General features: G+C 44.6%; 4 protein-coding genes across 4 annotated transcripts; 2 read left to right on the top strand and 2 right to left on the bottom strand.

Annotated features, from left to right (window-relative positions):
• Positions 1 to 2253: 2253 nt before the first annotated feature.
• Positions 2254 to 4286, top strand: LOC6538079 (putative defense protein 3). Its single transcript, XM_002098577.4, has 2 exons — positions 2254 to 3091; positions 4124 to 4286. The coding sequence occupies exons 1-2, from the start codon at positions 2658 to 2660 to the stop codon at positions 4194 to 4196; spliced, it is 507 nt and encodes a 168-aa protein (XP_002098613.1). The 5' UTR covers positions 2254 to 2657; the 3' UTR covers positions 4197 to 4286.
• Positions 4287 to 5598: 1312 nt separating this feature from the next.
• LOC6538078 (probable phosphoserine aminotransferase) lies at positions 5599 to 6949 on the top strand. The gene is made up of 3 exons (XM_002098576.3): positions 5599 to 5733; positions 5828 to 6504; positions 6561 to 6949. The coding sequence occupies exons 1-3, from the start codon at positions 5689 to 5691 to the stop codon at positions 6931 to 6933; spliced, it is 1095 nt and encodes a 364-aa protein (XP_002098612.1). The 5' UTR covers positions 5599 to 5688; the 3' UTR covers positions 6934 to 6949.
• Positions 6930 to 7757, bottom strand: LOC6538077 (guanosine-3',5'-bis(diphosphate) 3'-pyrophosphohydrolase MESH1). The gene is made up of 3 exons (XM_002098575.3): positions 7557 to 7757; positions 7145 to 7489; positions 6930 to 7083 (listed from the first exon to the last, which is right to left on the bottom strand). Exons 1-3 carry the CDS (start codon positions 7632 to 7634, stop codon positions 6967 to 6969), a joined length of 540 nt encoding a protein of 179 aa, XP_002098611.1. The 5' UTR covers positions 7635 to 7757; the 3' UTR covers positions 6930 to 6966.
• An 88-nt stretch (positions 7758 to 7845) lies between these two features.
• LOC6538076 (cytochrome c1, heme protein, mitochondrial) lies at positions 7846 to 9358 on the bottom strand. Its single transcript, XM_002098574.4, has 2 exons — positions 9215 to 9358; positions 7846 to 9028 (listed from the first exon to the last, which is right to left on the bottom strand). The coding sequence occupies exon 2, from the start codon at positions 8917 to 8919 to the stop codon at positions 7885 to 7887; it is 1035 nt and encodes a 344-aa protein (XP_002098610.1). The 5' UTR covers positions 8920 to 9028; positions 9215 to 9358; the 3' UTR covers positions 7846 to 7884.
• Between the last annotated feature and the right edge of the window lie 5593 nt (positions 9359 to 14951).

The raw sequence follows: 14951 nt of genomic DNA, 5'->3' as shown, positions 1-14951 counted from the left end.
CCACAGCCTTGGTGGAAAATGCGAATATGGCGTTGGTGAAAAGTCTTCGAGGAAAAGTCACCATCAGGCGGCAGCCGCTTTTTCTCTCACAGGACCTGCGCATTTCCCGCTTGCAGGTGACACACTCCTCCGCGCCAACCGTCGCCGATGAAGTGGATTTTCCGACCCCTCTTTACTCACCCCCTCCTCAGCGCCCACAAACTCCACTATTTACATGGCACATCGGTTTAAGGCGGCTGGCAGTTTTCCTTCGGTTCCCCACTTTTTTCGTACTTCAGTTTGAAGTAAATTTCGCATGCATTGCCTGGAGGATGGGTGCACTGAAAAAAACACGTAGATTTTCATTCATTAAATATTTTGCTTGCTGACAACTTATTTGTAATCTAATGATTCGATTGGCTAGAATGCTATTATTAGTATATTTAATATTAAATTTAATATTTAAATATATTAATAATATTACTGAAAAAATCCAAGTATCAACTTGCATTGATCCTTGATCCTTTTATCAAATAGGCACTGATACCTTCCCGGAATATTATTTATCACTTATTTTTCTCCGTGGCGCAAATGTCATTTTCAATGGCCGAATATTCCGGGATGCTGCTGCCCAGTGCAGGCAGTTAAAAGTTCGCATTTGCCGCATCCATAATGGATGACATGTCCTTTCGGCCTGCTGATCCTTCTGTTAAAGGAGAGCCACCGGGTTAACTGACCTTTGCAGTGCGGCTAACTTGAAATGCAAATAGACGCCAGTGCCCAATTGTAAAGTTCAGCAATCTGGAATATTAATATATATTTATCACGTTTCAGCGCAAACACATTTCCAAAAGTCAACAATTTAGTTATGTGCCCACAAACTTGCTGACGCTGGCACGTGCAATTTAAATAATTAACCGAACATTTTAATTAATGAAACTTGTTTTGAATTGACTTGGCCCAAAGTGTGATTGCGTGTGTGTAACTGAGCACTAAAAAAGTGTTTTGTTGGTCATTTTCGCATTTATTAATTTAGAATTTGTGGGCCATTTGGTATGCTGTTTGAAGTGCATGTTTATAAAAGAGATAATTAAAGTGAGCAGAAATAATTGGGCACTTTATTTATATTTTTTATTGAGCTACCGTACTGCGTAAGTGTTTTTATGAAAAGCAATTAAATGAATGGATTTAAAACAAAATTTATCGTTAAAATATACATGCATATAAAAACAATTTCAAACAAAGCTGTGTTATAGTTTAATTGCAAATTATTTCGCATAATATACACATTAACGAACCTCAAAGCAGGAAATAATCTGCGTTAGTCTGTTTATGAGTATAAGCGTTAATTTTAAACATATCAATTTATGTACAAGCATAAATAATCAATAGAATGTTAAAGCAAAAGCTTACACTAAAGTTTAAGAACTGACTGGGATAATTTTCCATTTGTATGCCAACTGACAGCTGTTGCAATTATCTCACTTGCCAAAAACCAAAGTGAAATGGAGGTGGTGGAAAACCATTTTCCATGGGGGAATGGCGTTGGCGGAACTCAGAAAGGAAACCGCCGACTGAAGCTGTGGAAATGCGAAACGCAGCGGAATCAAAGGGGCAAAAAATCAGAAGTCAGAAAAGGCAAAGGAAAAAACACAACCAACAGCCAACTCAATTCAGCGAAATCAACGCCAACGGCGGCTGCCTGTCAATTAAAACATTAAAATGCGCTGAAAAATGCAGCGAACAGGCGCAAAGTAAACAAACTGCGGAACATTTTTGCAGTGCGGACAAGATTTTCCAACATATTCCAACATTTTCAGCGATTAGAAGCATAGAATTTCGCAATGGAGCACTTAGAGCCAGAGTTTTGCGCCCAGACCAGGCCAAAAGCCCAAGCAAACAAATCCGAATCCGAATACGAATACGAATCGGCATCGCCATCGCCATCGAAATCGGCGACCACGGGGAGGGACTAATGTGTGACCCAGTTTGGATCACTTGGTGCAGGAAAGGAACTCTGTGTGTTTTGGCCATTTGCTTTTTGATCATTAAAAACTGGTTGGCTGGTCGTCGCCAGCTGAGCGCCCCTGTACGCTTGCGGTCAGCTTAATAGCACCGCTGCGTGCCATAAATTAGTCCAAATTAATCGATTGGGCTGCCAGCTGGCATCTGTCAATGATTTATCTTTGCCACTTCACTACGTGTTAGTTTTTTTCAAAACTTTAGAAGCAATCAAAATAATAATGATTTATTTTAACACGTTTGGCGAACTATAAAAATGAAAGGCTATTAATTATAAGCTATCATAACATTTGATCAACAGAAAAGAGTTCTTGGAGTGTGCAAGTATATAATTTAAATCTTAGAATATTTGTGTAGTGCTTTTTGATAGAATTTTATCGTAGCCAAGATGAAGTTGATTAACTGCCTTTCTAACCTGTTCGCCAGATATTTTTGCAACTTATCCCAGATACCCATGCCTATTTCAGCATCCCCGACTGTGGCTATCCACCGACTGGGACCGCCCGCCCATGTCTTCGGCGGCAGCGGCGCTGGTGGCATTGCCGCCTGGGTTTATAAGCGGCCGGCGATGACGGCGGCGAGCCGAGTTTTACCGCCAGATTAGCCGAGAGCGCGCGCGCATTTTCCCACGAACAGGAAAATCGAATTCCACAGCCATGAAGGATCGTTGCAATTGGATGTCGCTGGAGCTGATCCTGCTGATTGGCGCCGCCGTCGCCTTTCCAGACGGAGCTCCAGCGGACACGTGCGTAAAGCAGCGGGCCAATCAGCCGAATCACGGCAAGGCTAGAAGTCAACCGGCCCACTCGAATCCCTACGAGGTGGTGGCCGATGCGCAGACCTACCATCCCGGCCAGCAGATATCGGTGGTCATCTATCCGCATTCGGATCAGAGCACCGTCTTCCGGGGATTCTTCCTGCAGGCACGCGATGCCAACTCGAACGAGTGGATCGGGGAGTGGGTGCAGAGCGAGAACACCAAGACCATTCCGGAGTGCTCGGCCATCACGCACTCGGACAACCGGGACAAGCTGGGCGCCAAGCTCATCTGGAAGGCGCCCCAAAATAAGCGGGGACATGTCTACTTCACGTAAGTTGGCAAATTGTGGCATGCTTACATATATTTATCTCCAATAAGATTCACTAACTAACTAAATTGTTGAGTGGTGCTCTTTAAGTCTTCTTAAATTCACGCAGCAGTTTCACAAGCAAGTTAATTTAATAAATGAGTGCTTAGCACCCATTTTTTCGGACACTTTCAATGAAGCACTTTGTCAAAACTGGCTACGTAGTACAACAGCGCAGTACGTGTCTTCACCCTCATAATAATCATCATTATCATCGGAGGCGATGGTAGAAGTAGTATAAGCCGTGGCAACGTCATGAGAGGATACATTAATCATACGCCACGTTGACCCACATAATGTAATGCGCACATAATTGTCAGGCGGACAAAAACTTGCCGGATAATCGCACAAAAGGCATTATGTAATTGATTTATTTGGAAAGAGTCCCCCTCTCCCTCTCTTCATCAATGGTCCATCAAACGGCAAAGACGCCGCGCGGTGACAACCTCAAAAAAGCCAAAGAAAAGCTGTCAATGCTTTTTATGCAACTTTGTCAACTTTGTCGCCAGATAACACTGGCCAACATAAGCATGTGCCATCTGTGAATTAACCACCACACAAAACGTATTTTCCGGACACTTGACTCATTTATCATTCTAGCAAAACATAATATGCAAATATGGGAATTAATCACAAACAGACAAGCAAAGTTTATGGACACACTCTGCACAAAGCTCAAGATCTAAAATCAATAATCATGGTACACTTAGGGAATAAGATACAAGTGAATTGAGACAAATGATTAGCATTAGATAGATAATTCTAGCTTAGTATTAGACCATAAATCTGTAGACTTTAGTACCTCTTATAGAGCTCTAAATGAACTTGAAAGTACTGCAGTCCAGTGTCGTCGCACCTCGAAAATCATCCGCGGAAATTGTCCAATCATCATCTACTAACCATTTATAGCCGCATCTACGCCTCCTACGTACAAATTAGAAAAAAGCATGAGTTGCCACAAGATTTTACATTTACATTTTCACTTTTCGCTGCAGGGGCACTGTGCTACAGGAGTACGGAACCTTTTGGAGCGACATTGTGAACAAGGTGCAGGCGGAGCGGCAATAACTGAAATTATGTACTTACTTTTAAGGCAGCTGCACCACCGGCAAAACGCCGGGCAATAAATCTTAAAAACCCTAATTAGTCAAAACGAAATTGTTGTTTGAGGATTTTCGTTCGAATACCATTCACCATATACCATTCCGTCGTCTCGGAGCCAAAGACGCCCCATTGAGCTGTGCAATCAACATTACAGGGCAAAATTATTGGCTTTTTGGCTCAGCATTTATGAATGACCAGCCCACCAGCCCACCAGCCATACGAGAGAGCGAGGCGAACCAGTTCCCACCGCCCACCAGGAGCAGCACCTTACCACCCGGTCACCCGGCCACACCCACATCCACCCACATCCGCCCACTGGCCGACCAAATGGAACGCACGAGCCGAGCACGTTTGGGTTTCCAGACACGTTGCCCAGCTTCTCAGAGGAAATTCGTTTTTGGGCGCCCGGGAAAATTGGAAACTCTAAGCACCTTTCAGGCTGGTTGCGCTATAAAGTAATTAGACGGCCGACGAATTTGGCCAAGACGTAGGCCAAGATAAGTATTCGTAGCATAGGTCTAAAGCACTTCTGATTGCCCTTTTACAATGCCAATTGGCCACTAGGAATCGGATACGGATAAGGAATCAGTTGCAGATATGACCAGGCGTACAAAAGATTTCGCAGAATTCCTAATCGGCAGACGTTTTGGTTTTCTTTCAATTTACTACCAATTTGTATGGTTGCCAGTGTGTAGTTTAGTTTAGGTTACTTAAGCCGTTTTAAGCACAAATATTAGCTCAAAACACACAAAAAGAACTTACGTATGCATATAATGCTTACTATTGGTTTTAAACTATACTCTGCAAAAGCAGATAATGCAAAATATTCTATAAAATGCAAAATACTCTATTAAAATCTGTGAATGTCGAGGCTTTACTGTACAATGCACTAAACCACTTCGCTTGGAGCTTGTTTACTCGCCTGCGAACTCAGTCGCGCGCTTGTTATTGTCATTCCAACGGAAAGTGCATGGCAACCCACGCGGGATGGGGGCACTCCCGACGAAGTGGGGGGCACTGGGGAGCACTTTGTTTTCGTGCGTTGCATATACATACATACGCACATACATACATACATATATACGTATGCGAGTATCGTCGCCATGCAATTAGCCGACTTGTTTTGATCGAATTCGCCGTACCGCCTGCCTTTGTCTGGCTTCGTGGACTCCCCAGGAGCGCAGTCCACGGCTGGGGGTTTACAATGGTATACACTCCCAGGGAAGAATCCGTCCCTGGAGCAGCTGAGTTCGTTGTCCAGTCGGGCGAGTTTGAGTCTGTTTTTCCGCACGCGTTTTGTTTATTGCCCGGTGACTTGTTGCTGTTCTTTGCGCCGCCTTCGTCTCGTTTATCAGCGATTGCGAATTGCGGGCTGCTCAACACTTTAGTCAATATTTAGCGGCTTCCCAGAGAGGTTCACAGATCGCAGATCGCAGACGCACTATATAGTATCAGCATGGTTATCAACTTCGCCGCCGGTCCAGCCAAGTTGCCCGAAGAGGTCGGTGAAATGGGTGGAACCACTCCGCTACACACGTGACATACATATATCTGTAACATTGAACTTGATTACATGATAATCTCTTATTGTATAGGTGTTGAAAGAGGTGCAGGAAAACCTTGTCAATTGCAATGGCAGCGGCATCTCGGTCATGGAGATGTCCCACCGCTCCAGCAACTATGCCAAGATCCACGATGCGGCCATCAACGATCTTCGTGAGCTCCTCAACGTGCCCAGCAACTACAAGATCCTGCTGATGCAGGGCGGCGGCACCGGACAGTTTGCTGCAGTGGCTCTGAACTTGATTGGCAAAACCGGCTCAGCTGATTATGTAATCACCGGCTCCTGGTCGGCCAAGGCGGCCAAGGAGGCGGCGCAGTACGGCACTGTGAACGCGGTGCTGCCAAAGCTGGCCAAATATACAACTGTTCCGAGGCAGGAGACTTGGAAGCTGGACCCCAATGCTTCGTATGTCTACTACTGCGACAATGAGACCGTCGAGGGCGTGGAGTTTGACTTTGTGCCCGAGGTTCCGGCCGGTGTGCCACTGGTGGCCGACATGTCCTCCAACTTTCTGTCGCGTCCCTTCGACGTCTCCAAGTTTGGCGTGATCTATGCGGGAGCCCAGAAGAATATCGGACCAGCGGGCACCACGGTGATCATTGTCAGGGACGATTTGATCGGCAAGCACTTGAAGATCACGCCCTCCATTCTGAACTTTGAGCAAATGGACAAGAACAACTCCCTGCTGAATACCCCGCCGACCTTTGGGTGAGCTCAGATTGATACAAAGCTGGAGAATTCTTTGTTAAACTTTCTTCCTGCAGCATCTATGTGATGGGCCTGGTTTTCAAGTGGATCAAGCGCAACGGAGGAGTCGCTGGAATGGCCAAACTGGCGGCGGCAAAGTCCAAGCTCATTTACGACACCATCAACCAGTCGAATGGATTCTATTACTGCCCAGTGGATGTCAATGTGCGTTCGAGGATGAATGTGCCCTTCCGCATTGGCAGTGCCAGTGGAGATGATGCCCTCGAGAAGGAGTTCCTGACCAAAGCCGAGGCAGAGGGCATGATCCAGTTGAAGGGCCATCGCTCGGTGGGCGGCATTCGGGCCTCCCTCTACAATGCTGTAACGCTGGCGGAGACCCAACAGTTGGCCAATCTGATGCTGGCCTTTTACAAGAACAATAAAAATTAAGCGGGTTCATATGTAATTGGTTGATGTTTGAGTCTACAAAAGGCCACGTTGGCGGAAGATTTCGTCCAGCTTGAGCTCCAGGTTGGCGTTGGTTCCTCGCAGATTGTCCACCACCTTCATTGCCCAAATGAAGTACTGTTCACGACGTTCCTGGAAAGAAAGGGTGAAACATTAAGCACACAGTTTAGGAAAGCAAGTTGGGCCCAAGTACCGGTGTCCATCCTGTCGGTGTGTTGACTTGCAGATCCCTTAGGTTATCCAGTTTGTCGGCCAGCTTAATGAGCTTTGCTCTACAGCTGCTCTTCGCTGCATTTTCAATTTGCAGGCGTTTTCTCTCCTGTTTCTCCAAGGACTTGTCGTCCGTCACCTCCCTCACTAGTCCACAAACGTCCGCTCCAAAGAGTTTCTCCACATCTTCGAAAGAAGCGTCCGTGTCCTCCACGACATCGTGAAGAAGTGCAGTCATTAGGACTGCCTCGTCTGTGATGCAGGCTTCCACGGACAGGATAGTGCTCACATTGATCACATGATTCACATAAGGAGTATTCTGAGGGTCCTTGTTATATTTTAAATAGAGATAATATTAGTTTTAAATATATAACTTGTTGTTTTAATAAGCTTACTTTGCGCCGCTGCTGGCGGTGCTTAAAAGACGCATACTGCAGGCACTCCATGAATTTGGCAGATGGATACGTGGCCATTGTTAACAAAAGTAACTAAATAAATGGGTTTAAGTTTAAATTTAAAGTTTAAACTGTATTTTAAGCAAACTTAAACGTTGTTTACTATTTTAACATAACAGCTGCTTTAACAGACCGGCAAGAATCAATAACAGAGCGCTTGTTGGTGCTCTCCAACACGAACGCTAAAGCCCTGGAAAGCCTATCGATAAATGAAAAAGCGCGCCAATTATTTAAATTCGAAAACATTTATTGAAAGAGTTCACCAAACTTATTCCTGCTTCTCGTTCTGGTTCTCGCACTTGTTGCACTCCTGCTGCTTGGCCTTCTTCGCTGCTTTGGCGGCCTCCTCCGCCTCCCTTTTGGCCTGGGCCTCCAGTTCGGGTATAAAGAAGATCTTGCGAGACTTGAGCGTTGACCACTTGAAACGCTTGATGTAGTAGGAAATGCCGATGAGAAAGGCCGAAATCAGTGTAACCTTAATGAGCAGCAGGCGACGTTCATCGGACTCCGGTTCAGAAGTCCACTTAAGGAAGACGCATATATCCTTGGCGATTTGAGCGGCCGAAGCGGGCACATTTGGATCTTCATAGGAGACAACCTCATTGTCGATTACCTTGCCCATGGCAATGGCTCCGCCCGAGAAGTACGGATTGAAGTACAGTCCGTCGCGTAGGGCAAATCCAGCCGGCGGCTCACAGTAACCGGTAAGCAGGGAGAACACGTAGTCCTCGCCGCCCTTGCGAGCCGACACAATGTAGCTGAGATCCGGCGGATAGGAGCCATTGTTGGCGGAACGGGCCGCCTCCTCGTTGGCATACGGAGAGGGGAAGTGATCGGACAACTTGCCCGGACGCTCGTAGTACTCGCCCTCATCGTTGGGGCCATCCCGCACGGTAATGGCCTCCGCCTCGGCCTTGGCCTCCGCCTCCGTCATGCACACGCCCACCAGATTGCGATAGGCCATGTACTGCAAGGAGTGGCACGAGGAGCAGACCTCCTTGTAAACGGTGTATCCTCGGCGCACGCTCTCCTTGTCCAAAGCCGACAAAAGCCCTTTGTGGTTCCAGTGCTGATGGGCCGGATGCACACAGTCCGAGGAGGCATCCACGCTGCTTTCCAGGGCGTAGATCAGTAGCCCCGCTGTTCCGGTTAGGGCTCCCAAGGCGCCCAGCACCTTGCGATTTCCGGTAAAGCCGCTTTCACGTCCCGGAAAACTCATCCGCGGACGCACGGATGTCCGCTGGAAGCTGCTCCTGGCCAAGTGGAACAGTTTGCTGTTCAGATTCCGGAATTTGTTGGCCATTTTCGGTCGGATTCAGCTTTATCTCTTTCAAAATGATTTATTTACAATGTCAACGCAACCAGTGTTGAAAAGCTCTGTCGACTAGGGCTGTCACCACTTGGAGAATATTCTGCCGGAAAGGAATCACGTAAGTTGAGGTTAAATTAGATATTTTAAAATTGAATCTTATTAAATGCAAGATTATGTTTTAAGTGAATGTTTTCGATGACTATTCCTTGATTGTTTTAAAAACAAATTTATTTCTTATTAATTAGGAATTAAAATATGTAGTCTTAAGGATCTTCACTGTACTCACCTACGGCAAAATATTTGACTTCCTCCCTTGATGGCAGAAAATCTTCATTGCGAAGAAAATATGTATTTGTTTGGAAATATTGAAATGTGTAAAAGTATAAGCTTTTCACAACAATTTTTTACTGACATTGCACGCAAAGCTTCAAGAGCAAACAGACCTACTAAAGTCTTTCAATAAAAATGTAACTAAATTTAGATACAGATCGTTTGAAATGCTCTTAAAACCACTTTAAAAAAGTTAATTTCTGGAACTAGAAGGATGCTTAGAAATCCCAGAAACGACTTTCTTCCAGTTCCCTTCCAGCCCAGTTCAACCAAATTCTTATCAGCGATCGTTCCCCATAAAGCATATGTAAACCAAAACCCACCCAAATTGCTGTTATTCTTCACAGCTAAAAGGTTGAATCAACGTTTTTCTCTATTGTTGTAACGATCGCCTCCTTCTGCGTTTCTTTCCTGTCCAACGAGCGGAGCAACTGAAAAATACAGAAAAAAAAGCAAATGCCAGGGCACTTTCATTTGTTATCTGGCGCAGTAATCTGTAAATCTGTAACAGCCCACCAAACAACGGTGCATACAATATTTCCTAGCCATTCTTCACACTGTGTGACCACGAAATCGTCAAAGTCAGGCCCAAGCCAGCTTTACCAACAGCCAAGAGCCAGAGGCGTCGGGTTACTCAAACATTAGAGGGCTCAGAACGTGCCTACAATGAAATCTACTTCAGCAACTTATTAAATGCAATTAATATATATCACAGAAGTGCCTAACATCCCTTGCAAGTAATAGGAAAATAAGTTGATAACTAAACTTCTTTATGGAACTTGGATTGCCAGCTCAAAGGCCACAGTTCCTAGAAGGGGATCCCCCTTTTCGACGCCCTTGGCAACCAATAATGACAATGCACTGTCGACGTCGACAGAGCGATGTAAACTCTATTTATACCCGTTACTCGTAGAGTAAAAGGGTATACTAGATTCGTTGAAAAGTATGTAACAGGCAGAAGGAAGCGTTTCCGACCATATAAAGTATATATATTCTTGATCAGGATCAATAGCCGAGTCGATTTGGCCATGTCCGTCTGTCCGTCCGTCTGTCCGTCTGTCCGTCTGTCCGTCTGTCCGTCCGTCTGTCTGTCCGTATGAACGTCGAGATCTCAGGAACTACAAAAGCTAGAAAGTTGAGACTAAGCACACAGACTCCAGAGACATAGACGCAGCGCAAGTTTGTCGATTCATGTTGCCACGCCCACTCTAACGCCCACAAACCGCCCAAAGCTGCGACGCCCACACTTTTGAAAAATGTTTTAATATTTTTTCATTTTTGTATTGGTCTTGTAAACTTCTATCGATTTGCAAAAAAACTTTTTGCCACGCCCACTCTAACGCCCACAAACCGCCCAAAACTGCCACGCCCACACTTTTGAAAAATGTTTTAATATTTTTTCATTTTTGTATTGGTCTTGAAAATTTCTATCGATTTGCAAAAAATCTTTTTGCCACGCCCACTCTAACGCCCACAAACCGCCCAAAACTGCCACGCCCACACTTTTGAAAAATGTTTTTATATTTTTTCATTTTTGTATTGGTCTTGAAAATTTCTATCGATTTGCAAAAAATCTTTTTGCCACGCCCACTCTAACGCCCACAAACCGCCAAAAACTGTCCTTCGCACTTACACTAGCTGAGTAACGGGTATCAGATAGTCGGGGAACTCGACTATAGCGTTCTCTCTTGTTTTTTTTTGTTTTTTGGTGAAAATTTGTACCTGATTTTATATTTCCCTTTTTTGTTACACTCTTTTTCGTGGCTGTTGGTCTGGTTTTCTTGTTTTTTTTTCAGTTATTACGTATTTCCATGTTTACCATATTTTACACGCGCTTACAGGCACACAGATACAGATACTTTTACAGATACAGCTACATTTACCCCCGGATTTTCCCTATGTGCGTTTTTAGAGTTCTGCTTCTGCGCAGCGATGCATAATTCCCACTTTTGAAATTTGTGTGCGGTTGTTGTTGTTTCTGTTGTTGTTGTTGTTGTTTTCCTCTGCGGTGGTGGCTAAATGTTGTTGTTGTTGTTCCCGTTGCCGCTGCGCAATTAATAATTCTTTTCGACTGGCGTGAAATTTTCATAAGCAAGAAAAAGCAGCAACAGCAGCAACCGCACCAACTTTCCATGAAAATCTCCGGCCATTAGTAGCAATCGCAACGCTTTTCACCGTGGAAAACCGCAGAGATTGTGCTGCGACCCCATAGAAATGGGCTCACGTCATGAATTTTATTCAAATTACAAACTCATTAATGAATGGCGTTGTTTACTTTTGAGTGGAAAACAAAGCAGTGATGTTTGCCCAATTTTTAGATTGTTATATGCTCTGGTTCGGAAAATATGTCCCAAAATATATATGAAAGTTACTCATAAGCTTAAGAATTTGATTGTAAAGATATAGAGAAATTTAATCGTGTTGTGACTAATTGTAACAGCAAAAGAATGTGTTGCAATCCGTTTTCCCAAATTGCTTATATTTATCACACAGTAACCGCACTGAAGTAGTCTAAAATATGCAATTGACTTCGGGGTAAACACAAAGACCAGGCTATGTCCAAATCAGATATAAAATGCAAGAGATATGACTTATCAACTGAATAATTATTCGTGAAAAAGATGGGCCTGCAAATAAAAATACCCGAGTACGGGACAAAAAAGTGTGCATAATTTAGCAATAAATGTAAATATTACTGGTCCGCTTCCTTTGGGAGCCAAAGCGCCATGCTGCTGCAGTTTCCTGTCCTCCTCTCCACATCATCATCATCATCATCGCCAGCATCACCAGCATCATCATCATCCACCAGAGGATCGTAGTAACGATGAGGCTGTGTACTGTGTGCTGGCCATGTCCCACTCCTTATCTTGGCAGCACGAAAACCAGAAACAAGAATTATAGACCAAAAGCCAGTTGCAATGCGAGTGCATCTTGCATCTTTGCCACCGATCCCCACTACGTACGTAGGTGTGTGCTAGTGTTGGTGCGAGTGCGGGGGCACTGCATCGGTGGGTATCTGTGTGAGCCAGCAGCGCCTTTGGCCACAAGTGAATGCATCCCAGCACCCAGCAGCAGCCAGCACCAAGTTGCATCTGCTGCACTCGCAGTGCTGGACAACGCTGGAAGGAAATCAAAGCTAGGCTTTTGAGATACAAAGCGGAAACCATTAATTTAGCCAGGCAACTTCATTTAAGTATGTCCATACAACAGAAGGAATCCCTTGTTAGCAATTACACTCTTTAAGCTAGCTTATAAATATATATGTTTTCAATTGATTGGTATTTATAAACTTTATTGCTCAGACTGAACTACATAGCATCTTACACTCTTGAATACAAATCTGGGCTTTCATTTAATATTCAACGGAGGAGGCATACCGAAACTGGCTGCTCATAATGAACATCTTTCTTTTATGACGTATCTGAAAGATCGTTTTAACGCGTGCGCAGCTACCGTTGAATGTGTTGAAAAATCGCATGCGAGAAATGAAATCCCACTGCGCTCTCTTTGGCGCTCTCTTTCGTTTTCGTTTCTTTCGGATTCTCGTTCTCGCTGCTCATTTAACGCTCAATTTCGCAAAGACAACAACAACAAGATCGCTATGCTCCCCTATATACAACAACATCACGATTTTTGCGCGTGTATGGGTGCGGTGTATCTGTGTGTGCGGCAATTGCGAGTGCAAGTGTGTGTGTGTGTGTTTATGTGTAGCATGCGGTTTTGCTTTGGATTTTTGTAAACTTTTTCGCAGTCTTCGGTCGCCAAGAGAAAGATCAAGCTTCGGGAGAAAGATACAGATACGTAGCTGATGGATACAAGGGGGTGGGGGGTATTGGGGGGCAAGAGAAGATACAGAGGAGAACGAACTTCATTATGAGGTTGTAACTGTCTTTTCAATTTCTCGTTCTGCCCGATTCGCTTTGCCAAATGGAGCCTAGAAGATGGATCTGCGTCTCCTCTCGATTCTTCTCTTGATTCTTCTGCCCCTTCTTCTCCATTCCTTCTTGCCCCCCTCCCTTAGACACACACACACACATATACACATACAATCAACAGTGCCCGTTGATGTTGATGAGTTTTGTTTTAATTCTGCTTCTTGACTTCAATTTCTTATAAAGATTGTTTATATGCACGTCATACAGTGCAGCCTCTCTAAAAGGAACTTTACTACGATCTGAAATAAAATTGTATTTATGAACATAGTAGGAATCTTATTAACTTTGGTTAGCACGAGTACCGAGCCTTAAAATCTGCTTAAAGATCTTGAGGTCCAGTTCAAAAAGTATCTCATCTGCGCATGGCAGGGCCCACTGTGGTTGTTGCTGTGATTTGGTGAATCGCGCGTAGCCGATTGTAATTATTGTAATCGAGTCTCGAACCGATCGATCCGATACGATACGATCGCAATAGCGCACAGCCATTGCCATCGCGATCGCCGCTTGGGGTTGGCAAGATCATCGTCTTCGGCTGATTTGATTCTGTTTTAGCTGCTTTGATCATTTCGTAATAGTTTTCTCAGTGCGCTGCTCTGCTTAAATCATCGTGGCCAAGACACAACCGATCTTGGCCATCCCACCGATCGCACCAATCTCAATCTCAATACCAATACCAATAGCAATCCCAATCCCAATGCTCGTGATCGTTTCGCTTGAGCCGAGCCCGCGCTTTTCTCTTTGAAGCCAACGTCATCGACAGTCCAAGTCATACCACACACAACACACCATACACCACACACCGCACACCATACACCGCACACCACACACACTCCATACCACCAGTCATCATGGCTGTTGCTATTGCTATTGCTGTAGTTGTCTTGGCCGTTGCTTTTTACTAAAAGTTGATTGACTGTCTGTTCATTTAGCCGCTTGTCCATGGCTCGCTCCGTTTGTTGGCTTTGTGTGCTCTTTGAGTTACACTCAGAGAAAGTCAAAGTACCTCTAATGAATATGTACATGGATTTAAAGTATACATATATCAAAAGAATAGATTAACATCTCCATGAGCCATTAAACATTGAGTTAATCTTTATATTACGAAATTGAGTACAGAAAGCTTGAAGTATTTATATTTATTTGCAGTGCACTTTTGTTACCCCCTTTGCCGTTCGGAGCTTCGGTTGCGGCTTCTCTTGCACATTTCGTTTTAGGCCATTATAGTTTTGAACATGTTCAAGTGCCATTCTCACGATTGTTTATAGTCTTTTAATTTCAGCCGGAGCAGCAGAAATAAACAGTGAAATTTAGCAGCAGGCGATTTGAGGCCTAATGTTCTGAAAACAACACGAAACCGAGTCAGTGGCAAGCTAAATCTCGGTTTCGGGTGCAGTTTCATTTTACAGCTGGTTTGGATGCTCCAAACTTCAACTCCAACTCCAAGTTGGACGCCATCATTTGCAGAACCAGCTGAAGCCCAAAGCTGAAGCTCCGGCTGGCGGTGGTGAAAGGCCTGAAGTGATCAATAAGTACCAGTACCAGGGAGCTCGACGATCCTCAGGCCACGGAACTCGAGTGCTCCCAAATGTGTGCCTATTAAACAGTCATCAATGATGGTTACATTCTACAAATAGAAAATGGTGGAGCCATCGGGAGAATGTTTGGAGCACCAACAACCAGCAGCGATGGAGATCAATCGCCGAACATCGTTTGGCAGATTTATGAGTCATGATCCGCGGATCGACTTGAGCGATCAAT

This window comes from Drosophila yakuba, chromosome 3R (assembly GCF_016746365.2).
Source record: "Drosophila yakuba strain Tai18E2 chromosome 3R, Prin_Dyak_Tai18E2_2.1, whole genome shotgun sequence".
In the NCBI taxonomy this organism is placed as follows: Eukaryota; Metazoa; Arthropoda; class Insecta; order Diptera; family Drosophilidae; genus Drosophila; species Drosophila yakuba.
The sequence above is the reverse complement of the archived record's forward strand: the minus strand, read 5'-3'. Positions and strand labels throughout refer to the sequence as shown.

What these genes read in the sequence shown, in the direction of transcription:
- LOC6538079 (XM_002098577.4), top strand. Translation starts at nt 2,658, where the DNA reads ATGAAGGATCGTTGCAATTGGATGTCGCTGGAGCTGATCCTGCTGATT. An exon ending in CGGGGACATGTCTACTTCAC is followed by an intron (nt 3,092 to 4,123) that starts GTAAGTTGGCAA and finishes TTTTCGCTGCAG; the next exon opens with GGGCACTGTGCTACAGGAGT.
- LOC6538078 (XM_002098576.3), top strand. Translation starts at nt 5,689, where the DNA reads ATGGTTATCAACTTCGCCGCCGGTCCAGCCAAGTTGCCCGAAGAG. An exon ending in CAGCCAAGTTGCCCGAAGAG is followed by an intron (nt 5,734 to 5,827) that starts GTCGGTGAAATG and finishes CTTATTGTATAG; the next exon opens with GTGTTGAAAGAGGTGCAGGA. An exon ending in AATACCCCGCCGACCTTTGG is followed by an intron (nt 6,505 to 6,560) that starts GTGAGCTCAGAT and finishes TTCTTCCTGCAG; the next exon opens with CATCTATGTGATGGGCCTGG.
- LOC6538077 (XM_002098575.3), bottom strand. Translation starts at nt 7,634, where the DNA reads ATGGCCACGTATCCATCTGCCAAATTCATGGAGTGCCTGCAGTATGCG. An exon ending in ACCGCCAGCAGCGGCGCAAA is followed by an intron (nt 7,490 to 7,556) that starts GTAAGCTTATTA and finishes AAATATAACAAG; the next exon opens with GACCCTCAGAATACTCCTTA. An exon ending in CACCGACAGGATGGACACCG is followed by an intron (nt 7,084 to 7,144) that starts GTACTTGGGCCC and finishes CTTTCTTTCCAG; the next exon opens with GAACGTCGTGAACAGTACTT.
- LOC6538076 (XM_002098574.4), bottom strand. Translation starts at nt 8,919, where the DNA reads ATGGCCAACAAATTCCGGAATCTGAACAGCAAACTGTTCCACTTGGCC.